The sequence below is a fragment of the Anoplopoma fimbria genome, chromosome 9, assembly GCF_027596085.1.
Source record: "Anoplopoma fimbria isolate UVic2021 breed Golden Eagle Sablefish chromosome 9, Afim_UVic_2022, whole genome shotgun sequence".
Taxonomy (NCBI): Eukaryota; Metazoa; Chordata; class Actinopteri; order Perciformes; family Anoplopomatidae; genus Anoplopoma; species Anoplopoma fimbria.
This window is the reverse complement of record NC_072457.1, coordinates 9,786,765-9,811,453: the sequence shown is the minus strand read 5'-3', so window position 1 is coordinate 9,811,453 and position 24,689 is coordinate 9,786,765. Positions and strand designations below refer to the sequence as shown.

General features: G+C 37.4%; 3 protein-coding genes across 4 annotated transcripts in view; 1 reads left to right on the top strand and 2 right to left on the bottom strand.

Moving 5' to 3' along the window:
* Positions 1-6,910, bottom strand: part of ctnna2 (catenin (cadherin-associated protein), alpha 2) — a 359,609-nt gene extending 352,699 nt beyond the window's left edge. The window contains exon 1 of one of the 2 annotated variants that reach the window (XM_054603691.1): positions 6,893-6,910. In XM_054603691.1, coding sequence (XP_054459666.1) covers positions 6,893-6,902 — 10 coding nt within the window. In that variant the 5' untranslated portion in view covers positions 6,903-6,910. The remainder of the gene's footprint in view (positions 1-6,892) is intronic. The other variant, XM_054603690.1, reaches the window with a different exon arrangement.
* On the top strand, positions 2,795-12,815 carry adra1d (adrenoceptor alpha 1D). Its single transcript, XM_054603694.1, has 2 exons — positions 2,795-4,059; positions 10,930-12,815. Exons 1-2 carry the CDS (start codon positions 3,102-3,104, stop codon positions 11,478-11,480), a joined length of 1,509 nt encoding a protein of 502 aa, XP_054459669.1. The 5' UTR covers positions 2,795-3,101; the 3' UTR covers positions 11,481-12,815.
* A 2,525-nt stretch (positions 12,816-15,340) lies between these two features.
* LOC129095355 (5-hydroxytryptamine receptor 4) lies at positions 15,341-16,399 on the bottom strand. The gene has a single exon (XM_054603767.1). It carries the CDS (start codon positions 16,397-16,399, stop codon positions 15,341-15,343), a length of 1,059 nt encoding a protein of 352 aa, XP_054459742.1.
* Between the last annotated feature and the right edge of the window lie 8,290 nt (positions 16,400-24,689).

The following is a 24,689-nucleotide window of genomic DNA, read 5'->3' as shown; positions in this document are numbered from 1 at the left end:
CCATCCAGAAATTTGGTTTTCTGGTGTATAACCAGCATTAGAGCCTAATACTTCTTTAAACTTTGGACACATATCTTCCAGAATTTATCTCTTAGACTATGAACTTTAAGCTTAATTTTAAGCACTGAAACTTATAAGATATAGATGGGGACACAAAAGGTGACGGACTATTCTTTAATTTTTTGTGAGACACTCTCAGGTGTAATCATGGACCTCAGACTCTGGAGCTTGGCTGTTTTATTCAATGATATGCAACCAGTTAAGTTTGAACCCAAGTTTGTCTTCAAATAAAATAATAAATATCTGTAAATGCTGATTAGTTTTACAGTTACTAATTTAGAATAGTTTTCTAGGGGAATATGCACGTAACTAATGTGTACACTCAAGCTCAGGAAATAACATGAATTCCTTAAGAATAAGAGATAAGAAACTATACTTACTTCTGTTGATCTGGAATTGGATTCAGTTCTTGGATATTTTAATATTAGATCATAAGGGGGGAGGAGGTGATGATATAACGTTAGCAACAAGACCACTTATGTCCAAACAAACAGATGAGCACTCTGCAGTCTGCAAACAACTGATTAGAAGTTATATAAATATACAACTGACTTCCTCAGTGTAGCCTCACAACAAGTAACCAGAAAAGAGACAGAACTCTGATAATTGAAGAAAAATGACAGACAAAAAATTCAGCAAGCTAGGGACACCCCAGCTTGTAAGAATCTATAGTAGAATAAAACATCACCAGAGCAGACAACATGTACATGTACAAACAACAAAAACTCCCCAGTGGCTGTAGCCACGATATTTGAGCCTATAGCAAAGGAAAGACTGCACCGTTTTAACACACCGCACACACAACTACGTTGCTTGGCAACTATGTGATTGTTGACTTTCTCATCTGGAGAGTTCTTGTGTGTTCTTGTACTCACCTGCCTGATCGGCACCGCGAGGTCTGCCACACTCGACTCCAGGTTCCACTTATTTTCCATTTCATCCTCAAAGCATAATGTAACCAGTCCAGCGTGCCTTTTAATCCCTGTATAACCAGTCCACTTGAAGTCTTTGTCCTGGGTTTAACCAGTCCACTGCGCAAAGCAAGACCACTGCAAATCAGGGATTAACATGAGCATGATAGTATTTACCATGTTAGCCAGATGCAGCATACCCGGACTATTAAGGTCAGGAACAACGTGGGTGTGTGTGGTGCAATACTTCAGATAATTAAGATAGGTACAACATTTTGCAACATTATGCTGAAGTACAAAAAGTATTATTGATACCACAACCCATATAGGATCCTTAATTTAATTGCGATTACAGGGCTAGTTATGGCAGGGCCCCCGGCCCGTGAACTCTGACTGTGAATGCAAACATTTATATCATTTCCGGAGTGTCTCCTCTCTGGAGCTCTGCCCTCCTGCGACCGCAGACACACCAGAAGCTTCTTCTCTGCTGCAGCTGCTGATCAAACTCCCCCAAAGTTTGTCAGGACTTGAACACGTAGTAATAAACAATAGCCTGCTTGTGGTAGTTAAGTAAGAGTAAAAATTAATCTGTTCTTTCAATTATTCCTTTTAATCTGGCAAATGAAAAACAAAAACTAATATTATCAATAGAATATTATTTCAGTTTTGTAATGTAAGCTTAAAGAGGGACTGTGTGTTTTTCTTTGTTTCTTGAATGGGTTATCCAATAAACAATAAAACATTTTACAAAATATAATTCTTAGTTGCAAATCTGTTCGTTTGTATTTGGCATTTAGTTCGGTAGCCTACTGTTTCTCTGCTGTGCACAATCTTATCCGCAGAAGGAACATTTTGTAAAGCACGTTCCCCAATAAAGTAAAGTAATTTAAAATGTTGGAAAGGTTAATCAAAGATAATTAACCAGGTTCATCATTGATGACAGGCAAAGTGTAGCCTCTTATGAATGTGGGCGTAAAGTACACCAAGTCACATTTCCTGCATTAAACCGATGCCATTTATTGCCCTCATTGAAATGTTTTTAATTGTTAATATGAGGGGAGACAATGCTCTTCTTTCCTAATTGTCTCTTTGATTTGCAATGCCTGCTGTACAGAGGCATCTAGAACAATTGAATGATCGGATGATACACACACACACACCACACACACACACACACACAGAGTAACGAGAGTAAATGTACAATTTGTTTCTTACACCCCTGGAGCTGTGTGTATCAACACACTGGGCTGATGTTTTCCCATGCAAGGACTGTTTGTCCGCTCTGTGACTCTGCCCTTTGACCTCTTCTCTAGTCCAGGCTCCCTGGTGGTTTGTACAGACCTGTCCTGCTATCCACACAGGGCCTGGGGATGGCAGCTGCAGTGTCAATGTAAGACTTCACAGCTCTGCCTGAAGAAGGCAATCAGGTTTTTATTATCACTCAAGTGGGCAGAGCTGGATTATTGGTGCCTGTGGCTGTTAAGATGATCTGCCAGATACTGCTTTTTTTCTTATCTTTCCAGGATGGATGAGAGGTTGTTTCGGATAGTTTTCCATGAGGGCATTTTTAGACTATAAGACGCATAAATACAACAATCTTGTTCACCTTTCACCTGTTAATGAAAACATGTAAGATAGATAAGTGGAAAATATGGCAGGACAATTGTAGAATACGTGCCAATATTTAAAGTGTTGCTCTATTGTGGAGACTTTGAACGCACCAGTAAATATGTGACGTGTGGGTGGAGCTGTAGGTTCAGACTTGCTGTAGCAGCTCTGAGTCTGTGATCGGGGAGTTTTACAAAAGGATGCCACCATGGAAAACCACCGCAAGAAAAGAAATGCGTAAATATTCATCCAAATGCATTTGATTTTTTTTTTTTGTTCTTATTGCTTCAATTGTTTTTTTAAAGATGATTCTTTTTTTGTTTTGTTTTTTTTAAAGAGCAGCTTAATAATCATGCGTGCATTTGCCTGCAATCATATGGACTTTTGTTTGGTCCTTTTATTTTTTTAAATATCAGTCCCTTGAGTCTAAAGACGACCGCTTTACTGGAAAGAGAGACTGAAAACGACACGCTGCTTTCTTTAGAGAACTTACTCTAAAGTTCTCTTTATGGCGTTTCAAAAATGAATGACTCTAACTTGAGGAACGAAAGCAACTATGGGATCTATTTTGCTGAAGCTTTTAATGGATCTGTTCTGGACCAAATATTTCCAAACGACAGCATCACAAAATGCCCGAACTTCACTATGGACTCACAGGTTATCGGGGTTGGGATCTTTCTCTTCGTTTTCATTTCGGCGTCAATTGTTGGCAACATTTTGGTTATCCTGTCTGTTGTATGCAATAAACATTTGCAGACTGTCACAAACTTCTTCATTGTCAACTTGGCCATGGCAGACCTGCTGCTGAGCATTATTGTGCTGCCTTTCTCTGCATCTCTAGAGGTTCTGGGATGCTGGGTGTTTGGCCGGGTGTTCTGTAACATCTGGGCAGCGGTGGATGTGCTCTGCTGCACAGCATCCATCCTCAGCCTATGCGTCATCTCCATCGACCGGTACATAGGTGTTAAACACTGCCTGAAATACCCAACTATCATGACGGAGAAGAAAGCAATAGCTATTTTACTGCTGGTTTGGCTGTCATCCACGGTCATCTCTGTTGGACCGCTCCTGGGATGGAAGGAACCGCCGCCTGTGGACGACAGGATCTGCAGCATCACAGAGGAGCCCGGCTACGCGCTCTTCTCCTCTCTCTTCTCCTTCTACCTCCCGCTAATGGTCATTCTCATCATGTACTTTCGGGTGTATGTTGTAGCCCGCAGGACTACTAAGAGCCTAGAAGCGGGCATGAAACGGGAGAGAAATAAGTCGATGGAAGTGGTCCTCCGGATACACTGTCGAAGCGTGATGGAGGACGCACGCCGGAGCAGCTCAAAGAGCAACAAGAACCATCCGTTTAGAAGTTCTCTGTCAGTGCGGCTGATGAAGTTCTCCAGAGAGAAAAAGGCTGCTAAAACCCTCGCCATCGTTGTGGGGATGTTCATCTTGTGTTGGCTGCCCTTTTTCTTCTTTCTGCCTATGGGTATGTGTGTCTTATCACTTTATGTTGCTTGTGGTCCAGCATTCAATGTTCCCCAATGAGTGTATTTGCAAGTTTGTGCATAAAAGGGATGATATAACGTCATGTAGGCTATGATCTCTGTCAAGGACATCAAATTAATTCATTCTTGATATGCCTAACCCATTAAATTAATTCACTAAGCTGCAATTTCGATTCAACACATGGACTGATTATGTGGTAAATCGTTTGCAGTGATATCTTTTCTAGTTAATTCCTTTCAATGTGATCAGTTATGAATTTGCGTCACTTAAAAGAGATGAAACTTTCAGCCTGCAGCTCCTCTTGAGAACCGCGTAGATTTATATGAAACGTATATACTTGCTGACAGTATTAAATCAATAAACTACAGTTTAAGATAATGTACAACATCAACTACAAAGACATACAGTATAGGCAACGGAGAAAAAAAACTGCGACAGGAATTGACCAAAACTAAGATTTATTAAAACAAATATTGGTGTGAAATCAGGACTATTAATGTGGCTTGTTTTCATTCCTGTCATTATTTCTGCAATCCTATTTTTTTCCCCGAAGGCTAATATCACATGCTTCAAAGAGCAGTCATAATAGACAGACATTCTTCACTAATGAGAATTTGAAAAATAAAATCTCCTTGCATCTTGCAGCCATCACAGCTGCCCATTCCAAGATCCATTTTCATTGGGCTATACCTGTTTTAGTGAGAGTCTCAAATGGTAACATAATAAATATATATATATATATATATATATATATATATATATATATATATATATAAAATAAATATATTTGTTTGTTTGTGAAGGGTTTTGTGTTTCGTGATCTTCATAGCAGGGGAAGGGTACAGTTAAATTCCACCTCTCCAATACTAGAATCTATGCTAAGCAACATAACTGCAACACAAAGAAACATTAAATACAGGAGGGAATATCTACCTGGAAGTCCTAAACATTTGAGATTATTTACACTTAATACTAGAAATGTAGGTGTTAATGTTAGCAACACACCACAGTATTGAAAGAATGAGACATGGATAATCACTTGATGAAAAGGCCCTTCCAAGTGGATGAGTAATGCAAATCATTATGGATTCTACATAAATCAAACTGAAGTATGCCACATGCATATACAGCTGCACTTAGAGCAGCGTATATCGACAACACACACACACAACCACACACTTATGGTGGCCTCATGAATTTCAATTTTGTATATTATTTCACATAATTGATTGTGAAAGCCATTATGAACAAATGGCCAGTGTCTTATCAGGTATAGCACGTACAGCCCTGTCATTCTTGCTGCACCCCCAGATTTATTGAATTAAATTATTACAGTAAAGTCTGCAGGGAGAGAAAGGTTGCAAGAAATGAAGTGGAAGCTGCTCATAACTTTAATCACTCAATGGGAGTGCAAAGGGCAATATAAGTACAAATAAATACACCATCACAATCTCTTATCATTTTACTTGACATATGATGCCTTTGTGATCATACTATGCACCTGGGAAGTGTGGCACTATGCTAAAAAGTTTTATTCAAAAGAGAAAAACAAAAGGGAGCTCTGCCAAAATAAATAATTATCTTGGAGAAGTAGGTCTGGTGATATCTTAAGTGGTTTTAAATTTGTGCTTCCTGGTAGAGGCCTCTAATTTAACATGATAAAAAGAACACCATCATCTAAAGTTTTGCTTCTAAACTAAACCATATTGTCTGCAGTATCATAATGATATAATGTGGATGTCTAGTGGATCTTAGAACTCTAAGGAATTTAAGTTCACTGCTGGAAATATGTCCTGCAGAATCCCCTAAAACATGCTGTTCTGCAGTCTCACCCTGCACTTTGACCTCCCTGGAGGAAGTAGTTAAAAAAACAAAGTCCCCATAGGGACCAATAGAGTGTTACCCTGTTTTATGGATTCATTCCTATGGGGGGTTGCAGTTTGTTTCTTACATGACTGATTGACGTCTGCGGAATAGTCACCACCTACAATTCTTAGCCACACTTGGTCAGTCATTCAGAGAGATTGATGTTGGGAATGAGAGGCAGACATACTTTTAGAACCTCTTGTGCCACTGAGGCCCGTTCTCTGTGATGATGCAAATCTAGACGGAGTAGTCTGACTCATCTGAAGCACCAGAGAGTGCCCAGAAACAATTTTATCATATTAGTGCACCAGACTCATGAATTCCAGAAACAGATTAAATAAAGAGAAATAGCCTTTCAGAAATTCTTCTCTAACAGGTAATATAGATTAAGTTTTTAGTATGATTTATTATTATTTACTATTTATATTTTTCAGATTTTCCTTTATTTGTTGCCAACATAAATCAAACCAGCATAAAGACACACACTCATACATGTTTCAAGTTTCCGATCATTGCAGTTTATAGTTGACTTTGTTTTAAAAAGGTGTAATGTGCATTCCATGCTTGGCAATAATGGAACAATACACTGGGTGTGAAGACAATGACATTGATTTTCAATATTTATGAATAGAAAATGAGTGTCCATTCATGTCCAAAATGTTCGTATTGAGAAATATAATACATTCTAATGTTACTGTAGTTATGCCTAGATGTATTTACATTTTTACCTGAGCTTTACGTTGATCTAATTTACATTTGTGGGCGTTATGTTGAGCTAATTTCAAAACCCTGTTGATCAGAATGTGAGCCGACAGTACTGGGAGGTTTGGAGAACCTTAGAACAGTACAGGAACTTGGTTCAAAGCTCTGCTTTTTACGGTTTCTTACTTTATGATTAATATACCAACCAAAAAAAATAAAATAAATATAGAATAAAGGATACTCACTGACATCCATGAGGGATCCCCAGCACACAGACAAAAAGCTTATTAAGTCAAACAATTGCTTTAAATACTTCCTGGTTAAAACTACATTGCTAAAAGTAAGGGTACAATTAAGCAGGCAATTAAAGCTATTAAGAACGTTAGTAACTTCAGTCTTTCCATTGAGGCATTATGATACAATAACTTTACAAAATACTATTTAAGCTACAGTGATTTTATCTTAGGGCTAAAATAACAAAAAGTACAAAAATGAAACCCATTGATACTGCCCCTATCCTAAGGTCCTGTTTGGTACAGTCCACAGCACCAACACCTGGTGGAGCAAAGGGCATGTGTGCATGTTCATGAGAGCGCCATCCTCAACCAGGAAGTGGACCTAGGAGAGAACAATTATTAGAAATTGAACCCGGGCCCCTCTTGCTGGGAGGGGACAGTGCTAGCCACCACACCACCATGCAGCCCAAGTCTGGTGATATTCTTTTTTTTTCCTATCAGTCAACATATCCCATTAGAAAACCAAAACCAACAATGAATTGATATGACAAACAAGTATTGTAGCCTGTAGTCTGATCAACCTCACATCTCTGTGCCAGAAACTTTCCATGTTGTCAAAAAAAAAAAAAAAACCCATAAATTACCCTTACTGTTTCTCAGAGTGACATGTTCCTTTATTACGAGGCCCTGGGCACTGTTATTTATTTTGAGTTGATCCGACATACACCCCGTCGCTGTAAATACTAAAAGCAAATTGAAGCTGAAATTTGTCCTCAACAAAAACACTATCTTCTCCTGAGGAAAAGATTAAGCCTTTAATAATAATTAAAGTATATATTCATGATCAGTTTTTAAAGATTTACATCTGTTCTCAGGGCAGAGAGTTTCGACAGACTATTTCATTGTTGGTTGTAGTTCATGGTATTTGTTGATAAGAAAATTATAGAACATCTATTTATATAAAAATAGTTTAACAACTACTGTAATACTTACAGTTTATGGCAACTATAATCCTTACAATATATCAGTTGGTCAACATGGCTCACTATCAATGCATACCAGTGGTTATGCAAGTTTTCACTGAACTATAGCTTCATCTTTGAAGGCCATATGTTTCAAAAAGCCATCAAAGGTTGACCTTCACACAGAAAATTAAATGTCAAGGAGATAATTCTCTAAGCTGTTTAACCAAGGATTGATCAAGATACTGTCTGATCACACAAAAGAGAGGTCACAAATGTTGTCTGAGAAATTGGACAGGTCCCAAGACTCCTTGATGAGCTTCAATGTGCATTCAACAAATTCATTCATGTACTTAAGTATGAGCCAATGTGTACTTAAATAAAAAAATAAAACATTCTCGTAAAATATTCCAAACAGCCATCCTCTTTTCCAACATGTCCTGATACCTAAACAACAGAACGGGTTGTTTGCCAGTGAATCTCAAAATAGCATATATGACCATTGAAAAATACCAGCAGCAACAGACACACTTTGATAGACCTTCGCAATCTTAAACATCTGGTCAACACTGTGAATTGACAACAAAAATTTAAACAAACGACTTGGTTGGGTTTAGGAAAAGATCACGGTTTGGGTTAAAATAAGTAAGTTTGTTAGTTATATGAGGAAGTTGTATGTGACTTATGTGATGTCAGTTAAGTACCTTACATACATAAAGTTTAAAAAAAAAAACTAAGTTGACTTTTGGTTTCACATGAACAGCAGTCTCCTGGCTGAAAGTCCTATGTTTGTTTGACCCATCCATCCACCCGGACTTCTTCCTTACGTGTACTTTGTCGCTCTTCATACTGAATTACCTGACTCTCCTATAAATGTAAATGTGGGTCGCATTAAGCTGTTTAATCATGACTTAGGCCGGTGTTTGTTAGGGAGGTCATTTTGCATCTAGCAGACATCCAACTTTAAAAGATACTGTTATCTTATAGGCAATAAAACAATAATCTTAAATATATTATCTGTTGTCATAGTGTAGTGGAAGTGCGCCACAGTGGTGAATCACTTGCTGTATGCCTTTAAGGTGATGTCATTTAAGTAAGTAGGACGGTATTCCAGCACCTTCAAAGTGGAACGCAAAAGCACAACAAAGAGACAGAGATACAAGGATATTTCAGTTTACTTAGTATTCAGGCAGGGTCAAAACCGGGAGATCAGTCACTCAGGCAAAACATCCGAAAAGGGGCACGTAGAAAATCCAAAGTCCAAGTGGGCAGGCAGGGTCAGAACAGGCAGATCAGGTACTAAATCTAGAGTAACGATGGAGAGCTTGGCAGTTAGAAACAAGACAATCTAGCAGGGCCCAAGTAGAAGTGGACGGATATAAATAGTGAGGAACTAATGAGAGAATGGGCTACAGGTGAGATGAGCAGGGACGACCAGGTGAGGAGAACGAGTGATTCCATGGTGTGAGTGGCAGGACCTGAAATGACTGGAGATTTAATGAAAACAGGCAGGGAAGATCAAAACAATCTCAAACGTAGTGGAATTTGTGACAGTAAGAGTGGATAACATATCAGTGGATAACATTTTATCCACTGATATCCACTTTATTCAGTCAAAACTGGTTTACAGACGAGTCTTTTAACAGAAATGAAAGCAAAGTAAGAGGCAGGTAGCCGGAGCTACACAGAATATTGTTCATGCTGCAGAAAATGTTACAAGTCAGATAGAGAATATATCTTATAATACAGTTTTCTCTGGGTAAATGGCACCATAACATGTTTATTATGTTATTGGTAGCTGCTGTCAAAACAGCATGACCCATTGCTTTAAAATTTACATACAAGCCATTTTGTATATTTTCACATTGTACTAACAAAATTGAAATGAAAATGGACTTCTGGGCTCAGGCAGTGCAGACTTGTCATTACCACTGTGACATGTTGCCTCCGTGTCTAGGCTCAACAACTGTGTTAAATCCAAGTGGGAGACATGAACGACAAGAAAGCAATAGGAAAAGGCAGCTGTCCATTCAAAAAGGCATGTCATTTCATGTCATACCAAAATTGCCATAGCAAGTATGATAAAATGAGCAAAGCAGCTAGGTCTCCGGTTGATAGTAAGCAAAAAGAAAACAGACCTTTTACTGCAACACTTTAATGGAATTAATGGTAAATTAGCTTTCCGTAATGTTATTTGGAAGAACTTTAAAAAGCGTCTATCCATTTTTTTAAATGCCTCTAGGCCATTAAAAAGGAAAACTCTTAGCTGTTTAATTTTACTGCTCTATAATCACAAAAAGTTGATAACTGGAATATTGAAAGTTGTCCATGGCAGGATTTTTCATAATGCAGACACTAATGACAAAGATATTGTTTGAAAGAACCTGTGCAGCTAAGGCAGTGAAATGCATAACAGGTGGAATCAGGTAAACCTACACTGCGTCTGTACTGACTCATTCAAACACCTGATATCCCCTCAGAGAAATCCTACACCACAGGAAAATTCAAATCCCCTTCATGTTGATAGCAGTCTGGTTAATGAAGACAAATGTTTTGATAAAATCACTTGAGAAAGGATTCAATTACTTTGCACTAATAAAAAAACAACTCACATATTCTAGTCAGCAAGAGCCTCATAAACGAGTTGTGTGCATTTGGGCTTGTGGTTGAAGCATGCTTGGTAAACATCTGTTCCAATTAATACTATATATGTGGCAAAAGCATAATACAGCTGTATATATATGTTTAACTATATGTTTAATGCATGTTTTTTTCAGATTCAGTTTCCGCTTAACAATGCTTTTCTCTATACATTCTTAAAAACTAAACCATTTAAAGTCCAGATTGGCAAAATGAAATACAGCATCTTTCTTCTAAACATCATTATATGTTATTTATCATGGCATTGGTGTACAAAAAAGATATTAGAACTTCTCTTACTGTACCTACGTTGGGTATTCTTTATTTTGAAATGAAAATGTTCTTAATTTTTAACGGAACAATGAAAGCAGTTTACTCTTCTTGTATTGTACATTTACTGTATGTTCCCTCATAAATATTTCGTATTGCTCCATCTCCTTTTAGGTGCCTTCTTTCCAGCACTGAAGCCATCTGAAACTGTGTTCAAGGTGGTCTTCTGGCTGGGCTACTTCAACAGCTGCATCAACCCCATGATCTACCCCTGCTCCAGCAAAGAGTTCCAGCGGGCATTCACTCGGCTCCTCAGGTGCCAGTGTCACCAAAGACAGAGGGTCCTGCGTCGCTTCTATGACCACAGGTGGCGGACGGCTGTCCATAGAATGGCAAGGGATCAGAGGGGAGACTGTGCACCCAGCTATTCTGTGCACGAATCCTGTGGCAACTCTTTGTTTCACAAGGGTAAAGGGCCCTCGCTAGGTTTCAAGAGATGGAGTCTGTTTCCACCTCTGCAAAAATCTTCTTTCCAGCTCAAAGAGAAAGTGAACAATCTGTCAAATAAATTCAAGCGAGGGCCAGGAAAAGGAACCAAACCTGCAGTAGGTCGGATTGATATAGTAGACACAGTCTCTATGGGGATTTACAACTCTTGTGAGCAGAGCAGTTATCAGTTCTATGATCTGGCAGACTGCTATGGTCTTAAAGAGACTGACATTTAGGGGGCAATCGGAGAAGCTTTTATTCATTTTCAGAAAGCCATATTGGACCAACATGCTATGATAGGACTTGAAAAACATCTGAGAATCCAAGCTTGAGTAAAGCTGTAGACTGACAACAAAGGCTTGATCCCAGCACAAACCGGACTAATCTCAATCCCTTATTCACATCATTTAAGTGGTCACAGTGGGAGGCAACCTCTTGGACTAACTTTGATGCAGTCACTTGGAAGCACTGTGCGTCGACATAACACAGCTTGGTGTTGACGCGCATACGCCCTTTCGGCAAGACGGTTAACATTAGCCTCATTATTGCCGCTTATTTCTTTAAATTTATATATTAAAATTTTAATTTCAGCTGATTTTAGAGAAAAAATTACATACAACTGTAAAGGATTGAAACGAATATTTTGAAAACTCTAACAGAGCAAATAAGAGTTATAAGTAAAGATTTTATTGTTGTTAGAATGTCTAGATTCACTCAAATGTAATATGTCAAAATGTATCATGATATTTCATCAAATTGTGGGGTTTTGACAAGGCATTGTAGATGTAAGAGTCCGCCTATGATAAAGATGCTGCACAGTATTTATTCAAACTGTTGGATTTATAAGTCAACTTGGCATTGATATGTACACTTATTTGAATAAAAATCCATGGGTCCTCTTGGACCGCTTGACTGTAATTTGTTTTACAAGTGAGTGCTGATGTGTGATAAATATCCTTTTTTTAGGGATACTTTCTAAAGTTATGTTTGGTAACGTCAGATATAAATCAGAAATAAAATAAAAAGTAAAACAAGTTGTGCCAATTATTTGTTTTTTTAAATCTGCCTATTCCAGATTCCACTATTGTTCTGTTTGTTTCCCCTCTTGCATCTTTTCACCTTAATGTCTTGTGCTTTTGGGGAGCAAAAAAGTGTGTTTGACACATAAGCAATGAAATTGATGGAAGTAATTCAATATCTGTATGTGTCAACCAAGGTGAACAGAGTAGTGGAAATCTGCTGACCCAAAATTACAAATAAAAAATGTATGAATTCAAAGACAGTGACAATCAGTCACATTCAGATAAGGCTTGAGCTGCGGGCAATGTTAAAGAGAAAAAGGGAGAGATACTATCAAGACTAATAAATATCAATTGCTTTCTGTTATTAGCCTCATTCCACCATGAGATAACACAAATGTTTTCTTCACCTCGGGGAAAGTCAAACAGCGGAATTATGACCATAAGTGACAAAGAAAAAAAGCTTCATGAAGAGAAAGAAAGTGATGAAAATAAATAGAGGAAAGTTCTTATCAGTGGACACCCCATTAAGTGTACAAAACCAATATACACAAATAAAAAAAGCATAGTTTGTTGTCATGCTTTGAATTCTCCATGTTGTGGTCTTTGATTAAAACCCTTTGAAACATGTTGTGGTTTATACTCAGTCACTCTTCTGTCCCTCAAAAAAAAAGACTTGAAACAATGACATAACTCCATCAAAGCTACAGTATTTTTTAACGGGAGTAATACAATGTACTAGAGTTCCCACTGCAATGTGTTGTTCCACTTTCAAAGATTGCACAGTTACACAAATCAAAATAGCCTGCAAAAGAAACGGCCACTGTGTTGACACCTATTTGGATATTCTGACAACACTGGCATTAGTTTACCAAAGAAAGACTTTGACTATGGCTTAGAGGTAATGAACAGACTGCAGATAAACATCTACGTCTACATCTGGTCCTTGACTTGATTTTGAGAATGACTATGCACTCTGGGCACTATCTCTGTGCCTTGAAGGATTATATTATAAATTAAAAGAAGAGGCAATAGCAGAAACTAATATATCCTTACAAGGATTTACCAGGCCTTCTAAAAATGTCAGAGTCTTGTTGCTCACTCTACAGCAATGTTAAACCACAATTTGAGTCACTTGTTCGTTGACAGCACTACCCAATCACGTAGCCTCTTAATCAGGATTTTATTGTCTACAGTGTCGAACTCACAGAACTGAGGTGTGCCATCTTTTCAAAAAAGTTTGAGGTCTACTATTGCTTTCTGATATATTTTTAGTATGGCTGAACTGTGATGCAACTCCTGAATTAAGTCTGTCCCCTCTCCGACAGCTATCCTTTCAGAAGAACAATCAAAAGACAACCTCATTTCATTTTCCAATTTATACCATCAAGCAAGCATGTTTAGAAAGGTACTCCTGCCTTGGTGATTCCACATTGAACACTGTTTATTACAATAATCACAATAATAAAAAAGTATTCAGTTTCATAGCGCAAATTGTCATTTTCACACCACAAACAATTGAATCACATAAATATGAAATTAGTAAATTAGAGTTAAAACAATATGCTAAATTTTAATTGCAATTTAATGGACATTATTAACATTTCAGATTTACAGATTGTTTTGGACAAAATATTATACGACAGAAATGAATAAAATAGAAAACAATGTCATTTTCACATGAAAAGAACAAGACAAGCCTATTCCTTTTGTAATTTGACATTATTCTCACCTCAAAAAGCGAATTTGGATGGGTGCCGCTTAAATCATTATACTTTGAGCTAAACCTGTAGGGACCACATTCAGGATGGCCAAAATAGCTATATCTAAATTTTGAGTAATTCATTGGTTTAATAGAGCATGAGCTGTTTTCAAACTATAAAAGGCTATATATATATAAATATATATATATATAAAATATATATATATATATATATAAAAACACAGAGACATAAAAAGAACAATCAATAATACAAATTAATAATAATCTCTTTGAACTGATATTGTATATGTATTGCTTATATTATTATCAACCTCTGTAATACAGCCAGGTTAGGTGACAATGCTAAAAGTCCAAATGTCCGTAATATTTTTAATGTAGTTCATATATGCCTGGCTGCTCGCCTCCCGGTGGTAGGAAGGATGACCAAAAAACACGTTTTCTCATTTCTGCAGCTTTGGATAAACAAATCATTAAAACATGATTTGTTTTACTTTCAACGTGATTGCAAGCCCTTGAGGCAGCACTGCTTCTTCGTCCTCTCATTTAGGACTGAGGGCAGACTTGACCCTAGAATGACTCACTATCGCCTCTCAAGCTTTAAGTAGTATAACAAGACACGAGAGACCGCGGCTAGCTGCTTAGCATGCTCATTTTATTAAATATCTCGGCAACACAATACACAGATGTCTTTAACATAACGTTAACATTGTAACCTAAAATTCCGGCCATATCTTACACATTGGCCCTTTAATACTTCCAGTTGAATTTAAAATAAGTCAATTTTAAGTATCAATAAGGTATTTACCTGAGATGTAAATCTCTGTTGTGTCATCATAGTGAAGCGTCATCAACCCCCTTGATGTGGCCTCTTCAAGTCTTGCAAATCTTCAAAACCTTTCCCTTTTTCTTTTTAGTTCCTGAGAATTCAATATACTTGATCCTCCTACTCACTAGTGTGTAGATTGAGGAAAATAAAATATTTTCCGTTGCAGCAATTTCCGATCTCTTGTATCCTTTTTAAGCTACCCCTATTATTATTATAAAAAAAATGACTTTTCAAGGATAATATTTTCAAAATATGCCAAAAAATGCCACAGTCTTCATTGTAGCTTTACAAACATGAATGCTTTTATTTAAAGGTAGTTTGTCTCATGTCACTGATATCTCTCATAGTAGAAATAAAATGCTTCCTGATTCAAACAAATCGTCCATGATGTTGGTAAAACTTTGGTTTTCCCACATTAAATATTGACATTGATTCACAAAAATGTAGCCATGTCTGTTCACTGGTCTTTGTATGCCAACACTAAAGTGTACAGATACTATTTTATTTTTTTTAAGTTGATCTGCACGTTCATTTGCCTCTTTCCTTTGTGTGCGACAGCTCCATCCCAGGGGAGGATCCAGGCAGGCACACCCTGCAGCCTATGAACATCAGGAATGCCCTACGGAAGGAGCGGTTGAAGAACCCATACAGGAAGGGATTTAGAGATGAGTTGATATATCCTAGCCACAAAAATATATCCCAGACAACCACCTCTGTGCTGTATTCAATAAACGGGTCCACAATGTTGACTGTAAAAAAGGGCATCCAGAAGATTAGGAAAACCCCCATAATGATACCCAAAGTTTTTGCTGCCTTTCTTTCCCTCTTCATAGTGTTTCGGTGTCTTTGTTTCTTGCTTGAGTCTTTGCCGACTCCAGCAGCCATCTGGCTTTCCATGGCGCTGATCTGCCTGGCTTGCCGTTTGGCAGCTTTGAAGATCTTCCAGTAGGCTATTAGCATGACAGCCATCGGCAAGTAAAAGGCAACTAAGGAGGCCATTACAGCATAAATACGATTGACTAAAAACACACATACATTTTTAGGAAGCAGGATGTCCACATCGGCAATATGGAGATCTAGCATTATGGGGCCAAAGGAGATGAGAGTAGGAACAGCCCAACATATAACAATAAGGAGAGCTACCCGACTGCGGGACATCTTTAAAGAGTAAACTAATGGGTTGCAGACAGCATAGTAGCGGTCAAAGGCAATGCAACTGAGATGGAATATAGAGGCAGTGCAGAGCATGACATCCAGGCTAGAGTGAAGCTTACATAATTGGACACCAAAGTACCAGCATCCCTCCACTGTTCGAATCATACTATACGGCATCACTACCAGGCCAACAAGGCAGTCAGCCACTGCCAGGGACATGACAAAGGAGTTTGTGGGTGACTGCAACTGCTTGAAGTAGGCGATGGACAACACCACCAGGAAGTTTCCCACTACTGTGCAGACGATGCCAACAGAGAGAAAGGCATACAGGAAAATGCGAGAGACCTGGTTCCTCAATGTAATACAGGATTGAAGTTCGTTCTGAAGAGATGTGTTGGCATCTCCGAGCAATCCCAAACTGCCGTTATCCATTGTCAAATTAAGCCTGTCAAAACATACAGATACAGTTGTAAGAAATGAGTGTTTTGGTCACACTCCTCTATCGTACATTAACAGTGAAAAAATGACAAAGCACCCAGGATTCTGTTTGTTTTGTCTCAAATGCTGCTCCATGGTAACTTCTCATTAGTTAATCTCTAAACTGTAAACTTAAGTTTGACATAGGAATCATAAAAGACTGTGGGCCTGAAAAGCCCCTGTTCTGGTGTAAATGGCTTATCTAAAATGCCATCTCTTTGCTTGGTGTTGAGAGCAAAACCAGATGTTCTTTTCATCAACACAGACCCATAGATAATGAAGACAATTATATATTGTTACTTTTTGCACGTGTCTTCAAAACTAAGAAACACTCTGTGTCATATAATACATGGCAGAACTTTAGCAGGCAGAACATTTTCATAAGAGTCATTAGGTCATTTGAAGTGGAACTTGACACCACAGTCAGATTTTCTTACAAAGACATTTTGGAATTTGAACTCTGCATGTTACTTACCTCTCATACATTATTGGAATTCTTTGAGAATATTAGTCAATGATCTAATTTCATAAGTGTGTTTACCTCTGGGAACAATTACGTATTTTTCCCATGAGATGCATACGTTGCACATTACAGTATATCACACAACAGAACAAATATATCTGTAAAGAACAAAAAAAAATATTGTATTTCCAGTGCAAGTAGGCTGAACAGGGAGCAGATGTTTCAGCTGACTAATATGAATAGATTTGAATGAACACTACAGGGACCGTGCAGTGGTGACGGGAAAGTGATGCTGAATGAATATGTAGGTTCTTGCAGGGCCTGTAGACTTGATTGAGTGGAACCTCTCTCTCTCTCTCTCTCTCTCTCTCTCTCTCTCTCTCTCTCTCTCCCTCTGTCATTTCAGTTTTAAAATTGACAGAACTTTATTCTTCTGTACTGTCACCTAACCTGGCTGTAAACCTGTGTATCTTACAAAAAAGGCTGTTGGCATACTAATCATTTATTCAATGAAATCATGTGAACGTGTCCTTTACTTTGCCACCTCCATCTGCAACAATAATACGGTTGTATTAAAGTCCTTTATTGTGGTACAATACGTCTTCCTCGTCATAAACCAGCAAATCATGTTCTTATTGTTAATTGTGATTTAAACTGCCTGTAGGCAATAATTAGAAAACAAATTGTGCAAAAGCTTACTGTACGTAAAGTCTTAGTGTCAAGCTTATAAAAATGTTATTTAGCGAATACAAAACTTTGCCTGGTTATAATGAAAATACCTTAACATTTAATTAAAAGATAATGGCCATCTATTAGTTTTTAATGGATTATAGGTGGTTACATCTTTTGAAATGCAGCAATAAAGGAAAATACAATAGTATTAGTATGATGGTAAGATTTTCAATAGTATTCTACCATCTGATTCTAATAAGAACAGCTCAATTACTAAGAATTAGCTTAGTTATAGAATTAAGCATTTAAAAAAAAAAAATCTAAATTCAGATTAAAAACAAAGGTTTGTCTATTGTGAAACTTCACATCATGCACTACCAGAAAACAGTGTAAACGGTGACACTGACCTGTAAAGCAGAAAGATGATCATATGTCCTCATGTCTGTATCATACTGCAGCTTTTACACAGAGACGAGAGGGTTGGGCTGAGAGGTGGGCTGTAATGAACGCATGCAACAATAATCACAGTAACAAAATACAGTCTGTTGCCAACTCCCCTGCCATTTCAATTTGAATGACTGCCGTTTCTATTCTTATCGTGGTTTTTTTAATAAGGGCAGACCAGTAGTTGTATCTGTATACACTTTGGAAGATGTACATTTGTACAGCAGAGCAAGACAAATTATGTAGTTCCCAACACTAAGAGGACAGGAAACTATATTTTTAAACCAAACCAATCTAAGAACATAACCCTGTCATTGAAACCATTGATAAATCCATAAACTGAATTGCCCAGGCTGAGAATACACTATGTACTTAACAGCAAAACACACAATTCATATTCTCCAGAGACATCAGTACACGTCCTTAATGTTTTTGCTGTCTGTCAAAACACTGTGGGTTTCTTAGCCATACCATACAATGTGGCTCTATGGATGACAATGTCAGTCATTCCTTCCCCCTCGTTGGTCTATACAGAAATAACAACTATTGGATATGTCATGCAATTGTTGTACATACATTTACAGACACCAGACGTGAATCCTACTGACTTTGGTGATCCCTCTCCTGAAGAGCCACCAGCAAGTGGATATTTTTTTTCTTTTTTAGTAAAAGGTCTGAACAACTGGGATGGATTGCCGTGATATTTGATTCTGACATTCATGTCTCCTTTAGGAGTAATTGTAACAACTTCACAAGGCACCAGTCATTTGTAATGAGTCAACCTGACTGTCAGGAGACTCTGATCATTCACACATATAAAGAATGACCCTTGTCTATCCCAGATAGAAATTATATGCCAACATGTTGTGTATTTTTTGTTTTGGCTTAATGCTTTGCATGATACAATTCATAAATAAATTGGAGGAAAAAAATAAATAATAAGACTAAATAACACTGAAGGAAAATAGGAGAATTACAACAACACGATTTTTTGTTTTAAGTACATATGATGGAGGAAGCATGACTACTTATCTATATTATTATCTGACTTCCCATTTGAAATGAATTTGTATGAGTGCAACTTCACCTTCTTCATACCATTAAAACAGCTCTCATCATCCTTTTCATGTGTTTCATTGTGCAGTAGAGCACACAACCAATCCTGCCAAGCTTGAATACCTTGGGCCTCAGCCAGTGACAGACATATCTCAAGTGTGGCGGATGGGTTCTAATTAAACATTGGGGGATTTTTAATGAAGGATGAAATAAAAAGAAGAATGGCTCAATAGATCGTGTTTTTTTTTCAGACCAGTCATTTATATGTGTAATGCAAGTGTGCCTTTCAGACAGGATAGCCTGGCTGCACATCTGTTCTTTTGTTTCTAAAAGAGGAGTGAGCAGAGGTTGATTCCCGGGCTTTGTTGCATTTACTAAGTGATAAATAAAGTGACCTATCTAACATGATTAAACATTTCATTATCAACAGTGTTATATGGATTAATAATATGACTAGACCTCATGATGCTTCAAATTTTTATTATATTATTCTGGAATTAGTATGAATTTGCATCCGTCTTCTTCAAAATATGTTTATATACCGATCATTTGCAAATGGGTTTTAGGAAAAATGTAATGCTGCATAAATTCTTTTTTTGTTTCATTAATATGAGGAAAGGTTTTTGATGAACAAATCCGAAAAGCTGCAAAATGTTGCTGGTGAACATAATCCAGGTGGAAGCTAGACAATTTCTGACTGAATAAAAGAAAAAGGTTTTCTTTAGTTTTTTAGGTAATGTGAAGTAAATTCCATTTGTTTCCCTTTCTCAACTTAATTGAGCTTAGTTACAATACATATTCTCTTTGATTAACCCAGACTTAAAAGTGTAAGGATGAAGGATTTGGCATCTTCTAGCGGTGATGTTGCAGATTGCTTTTCTCATGCGCCAAGCTTCTAGGAGAACAACAGTGTTCGATAAAATACAGTAAAACGCGAGATTTTGCTACCTCATGCTACCCGCAAATGATATGTCAATAAGAAAGCCTCCACAGATTTTAACTGTATAAGTCTTATAACAGGATAAGATCAATCGACCAAAACTCGCACCCGAAGAAGAGAATAATTTTTTTTCACTTTATACAGCAATAACCATAAATAATGTCTTTCCTTTGCTGTTTTGTTATCAAACAATGTATTCTAAGGAATATCAATGTGGCTAATGGCTACTGTCTCTGAATAATTTTTGAGTCGATTTCAGCTGTGTCTATTCATTGTCTAGTAATACCATAGTATGGAGGAGAAATTGCAGTCTGCCTTCCTCTAGCATCGAATAGCCGATCCTCAGCTTTCCATATCAAAACAGGATCTATTTCGCCATCTGGTGGATCAATATATACACTAATGCTTGAAATAAACCTTTATTATGATACCAAGATTATTTAAAATAGACCTTGTTGCTTGTTGTCTTAATTGACTGATTGGACAAGAGAAAGAAGAGAATAAATAGGGGTGTGTCTTTGAATAACAGTAATTTCTTACATTTTCAGATTTTGGGGGTTTGTGCAGGGTAACACAAATAAATAAATCAATATTGGAATCAAAACTCATGTCAAGAGGCCAGGAGTGATGTGAGATCTGTGTGACCTTGACTCACAGCACACAAAACTGTAAATCAAATATTTTAGGGATGAAAGGTGTACACACTCAACCGGGTTTGAATGAGTCTTGGGGCAATTTGGGCCTCTTCTAGTGTGTCCTTCCTATTGCATGTACAGTATGGGATGATGACAAGTTGTTGTTAATAGCAACAACTGGATTGTATGTTCTGTATTAATAACATAATTTATGCACAAACTACCCTCATCATGCACGCTTTTGTTCAGATTAATAAAACATAATTTCCATGTGTGACCCTTAATCATACCCACACAATTAGCCATGAAAGCATTTCGACATGCACATATCATGTGCCAGAAAATGAGTACAGTCATAACTCTGATGAGCTGCCAATTGTTATTAGAGTATTCTATATGTGGCCAAAGAATGATTCCGGTACTTTGGAGTTTTGAGGACATACAGTGGGTAGGGAAAGTATTCAGACCCCTTTACATTTTTCAGTCTTTGTTTCATTGCAGCCATTTGCTAAAATCGAAAAAGTTCATTTTTTTTCGCATTAATGTACACTCAGCAACCCATCTTGACAGAAAAAAACAGAAATGTAGAAATTTTTGCAAATGTATTAAAAAAGAAAAACTGAAATATCACATGGTCATAAGTATTCAGACCCTTTGCTCAGTATTGAGTAGAAGCACCCTTTTGAGCTAGTACAGCCATGAGTCTTCTTGGGAATGATGCAACAAGAACCCCCCATGACATGATACACCCACATGTCCCTGTGCTATTTGATGAGTAGGGTAATCTGGTTTGAAGGGTGTCTATGGCTTGTTTTTTTTACCCTTGCAAGGTATGGCCATGGCTCGATGCAGTCCAGTTATCTACTACCTGGGTTGGCTGGGGCCACCTACTTCTATTTCGGTCAAAGTTTTGTCGCTGCAGGACATGCATTAATTTGTGTTATTTAGAACAAAGGTTACAATATTGTAACCCTAGTTCTAGTAAAGTTAGGGTGAAGCCCTTTACTAAGGGGGCCCTGCAGCTCCCACATGTGAGCGTGTCATCATGGCAAAATGTAGTTCTGGAGATGCCTATTGAAGTGGGAACTACCCCAGAGACAGTTTTGAGTATCTTGAGTCTGTCTGTCTGTTGAGATACACATAAAGGCTGAGTATGAAGACTGTTGTCATCTTAACAAAGGCCATTGGCCTACCCAATATATGCTCCTGTCCCGATTTGGTGTTACGGCTGGTGTGATCCCACCGCAAGATGGTCTGTAGTTGTTCTCTGTATCACTTACACAGGCTGTGGTCACCATGCCCAAGAAAACACACCTGATAATGCAGTCCCAGTCCAAGAAGTAGCAAGACAGATTTATAATTACTGGTTTGTATGTGGTAGAGACTATTATCAAAAGCTTACTGTACTGCTTTCACCTTGTTGTGTAAGAATTTAGGTATTGAAAGCCTTCCAACAATATGTTACATTATGTTATACTATGAGAAACGCATGGAAGTAAGGTTAAAAATTGGTAAAGGGTCCAATAGGAAACAACAGCAAAGACCTTCACATTAGAGTTATAATTAAGTCACCAAATGTTTTCTTTTCATACTAAAGAGAGTCAAGAATAATCATTTGAAAACCAACAAGGTCATTGTAAAGGTAACATTTTAATAATTCCCCTTCTGGAAAACATACAGGACCAGTATTCAATTTAAATATTTAAGCAATTGCAACCAATAATCTTTCTTAAGCTTAGGATAATAGCAGGACACTTTTAAACTTGCATCTACCAATCCACTCATAATATTCACTTGATACTGGATGGCACTGCAAAATCCAACATTAAGTTTAAAGACAATTTATTTTAATTTTAAATAAAAAAGTTTTTAACTGCAACATTCTCACAGGGCAACTGTGGTGGCATCAAAGTAAGCTAACTTAAACCTCATGGTTATGGTTGGAGAAAGATTGTCTTCATAATGATTGGTCCCGGATGTAATATAAATTAAAGGTTTTCAGAATCAAGATCATGTTACTTCCACACCCCTAGCTTTTGACATCACACTACATTAAAAATGTTGTACATTTTCCGACACATATTTGCATTCTTAACAATGTTAACAATGCCACATGACAAATTGCATGTAAAGAAGCATCTAAAAAACAAACAAATGGTATGGCATCTGACACAAAAGTGCCACAAAAGTAACAAATAAGGTACTTTTGGTTACTCACAATCTTTGTGGTTATCAATGGTACGTTCTTTAAACAAAATGGAATTAAAACAGTAGTGATTGTAACAAATGTGGAAATACTGAAAAAGTGTCTCAATCTTTGACACAAAGTACTTATCGTTTTACCAAATGACATTGTATTGGTAAATTTCATTATGCACACTTGTTGTGTCTTATGTTTTTAGTCTGTTGGTACATAGCATTTTCCCCGAAGTTGATAGCATAGCAAAAGCTATAGGCAATGTCAGTGCATTTACCTTGGGTGCCGATTATAAGTCTATAAGCATCTGTGCCACAGCCAGCAGTGTTAATGAAAAGACTGCCAGTGAGCCCATTGTTGGCTTAGGAGAACTGCTTGATGTTGATGTTGACTCTGAAATATTAGAAAAACAAAAGATTGCAGTGATTGTTAGACTGTGTTGCCAGTAAATATATCTTGACAGAAAGTAAGTAAGTAAGTAAAATACCTTCACAAGTTAAAAATACAGGCTAAAAAGGAAGCTGCATCCCAACGTTCAGCCTTCATCACACTTTTATATTCAAAACTTAACAAAGAATTACAAATATTACATTGTAATATGCATTTAATAATTTCATATAAACATATGTAAACCATGCATTCAATATGTTTTGAAGTAAAATTATTTACTTAAAAAACATTTAAGTAACCAATAACTTACGTGTAGAAACGCTGCCTGATATAATGTTCAGGGTAGAGGCGGTAAGCGCAGTGTTGAATTGTAAAGTTGCAGTGCTTGATGAAGGAACTACGTTTTGATCTTGAAATACAAGGGTCAGGTCCGTTATCACTGATCCACTCCTAAAGGGACAAAGACAGAAAGTAGTAGTAAAAAAGAAGTGAAGGCAAATGTCGAGCAAAAAATAGTCAATGATTAAAATGTATTCTTACGTGAATTTCTTGACGATGGAGCGCAAGTAAGATGATCCATATAGATTTTTACCCACTGTGTTTACCTGAAAGACAACATTACTGTCATTTGCAATGAAAAATACAAAATTGGCTGCAAGGACCTATGTACAAGTTCCCTGATTGGCCTCTGACTGAATGATTAATCTACTCATTGCAAAATATTTTTGCAACATGAGGGTTCCTATAGTCATAGCACGATGGGAGTTGTTTCCAAAAATACAATATTTGCAGTTATATTTAGAAGATGTTTCAGTTTCTTATGATGTCCATGGAATAGTACTTTAACAAAATAAGACCTCAATACGTTTGCAGTACACTCTTATAAGGTAAAGACCTCTTACCTCTCTGACCACTTCTGCAGCCAAAGTCTGGTACGCCGTTGAGGATGAGTTGGAGAGATCTGATGTAAATGTTTGGTTGAGACTAAACTTAAGGCCAAGGGTTCCCTCACTGGATGTAGGAGGATCGGTCGATGCTGTGGTGGTGGACGTAGCTGGTGCAGCAGTGGTGGGAGCGGCTGTCGGGGTAGTTGTAACAGCAGATTCAGTGGTGGATGCTGAAGAAGAAGAAGCTGTACCAAAACCAATGGGTTAATTAATGAATATAACACTGTAACATGCATTTAATTCAAATAGATTGATAAACAGATTAAGTATGATATTTAAAAGCTCCATTCACTTACTTGCATCAACACTGCCTGATATAATGTTCAGGGAGGTAGAGTCGCTCGTAAGTTCACTGCTGAATTGTAAAGTTGCATTGCTTGCTGAAGGAACTGAGCTCTCATCTTCGAACACAAGGGTGGTGTCGACAACCACTGATCCACTCCTTTAATGACAAAGAGACACAGCAACACTTTTTAAAAGAAAGTGACTGGTAAATGTCCA

What these genes read in the sequence shown, in the direction of transcription:
- LOC129095355 (XM_054603767.1), bottom strand. Translation starts at nt 16,399, where the DNA reads ATGGATAACGGCAGTTTGGGATTGCTCGGAGATGCCAACACATCTCTT.
- adra1d (XM_054603694.1), top strand. Translation starts at nt 3,102, where the DNA reads ATGAATGACTCTAACTTGAGGAACGAAAGCAACTATGGGATCTATTTT. An exon ending in TTTCTTCTTTCTGCCTATGG is followed by an intron (nt 4,060 to 10,929) that starts GTATGTGTGTCT and finishes ATCTCCTTTTAG; the next exon opens with GTGCCTTCTTTCCAGCACTG.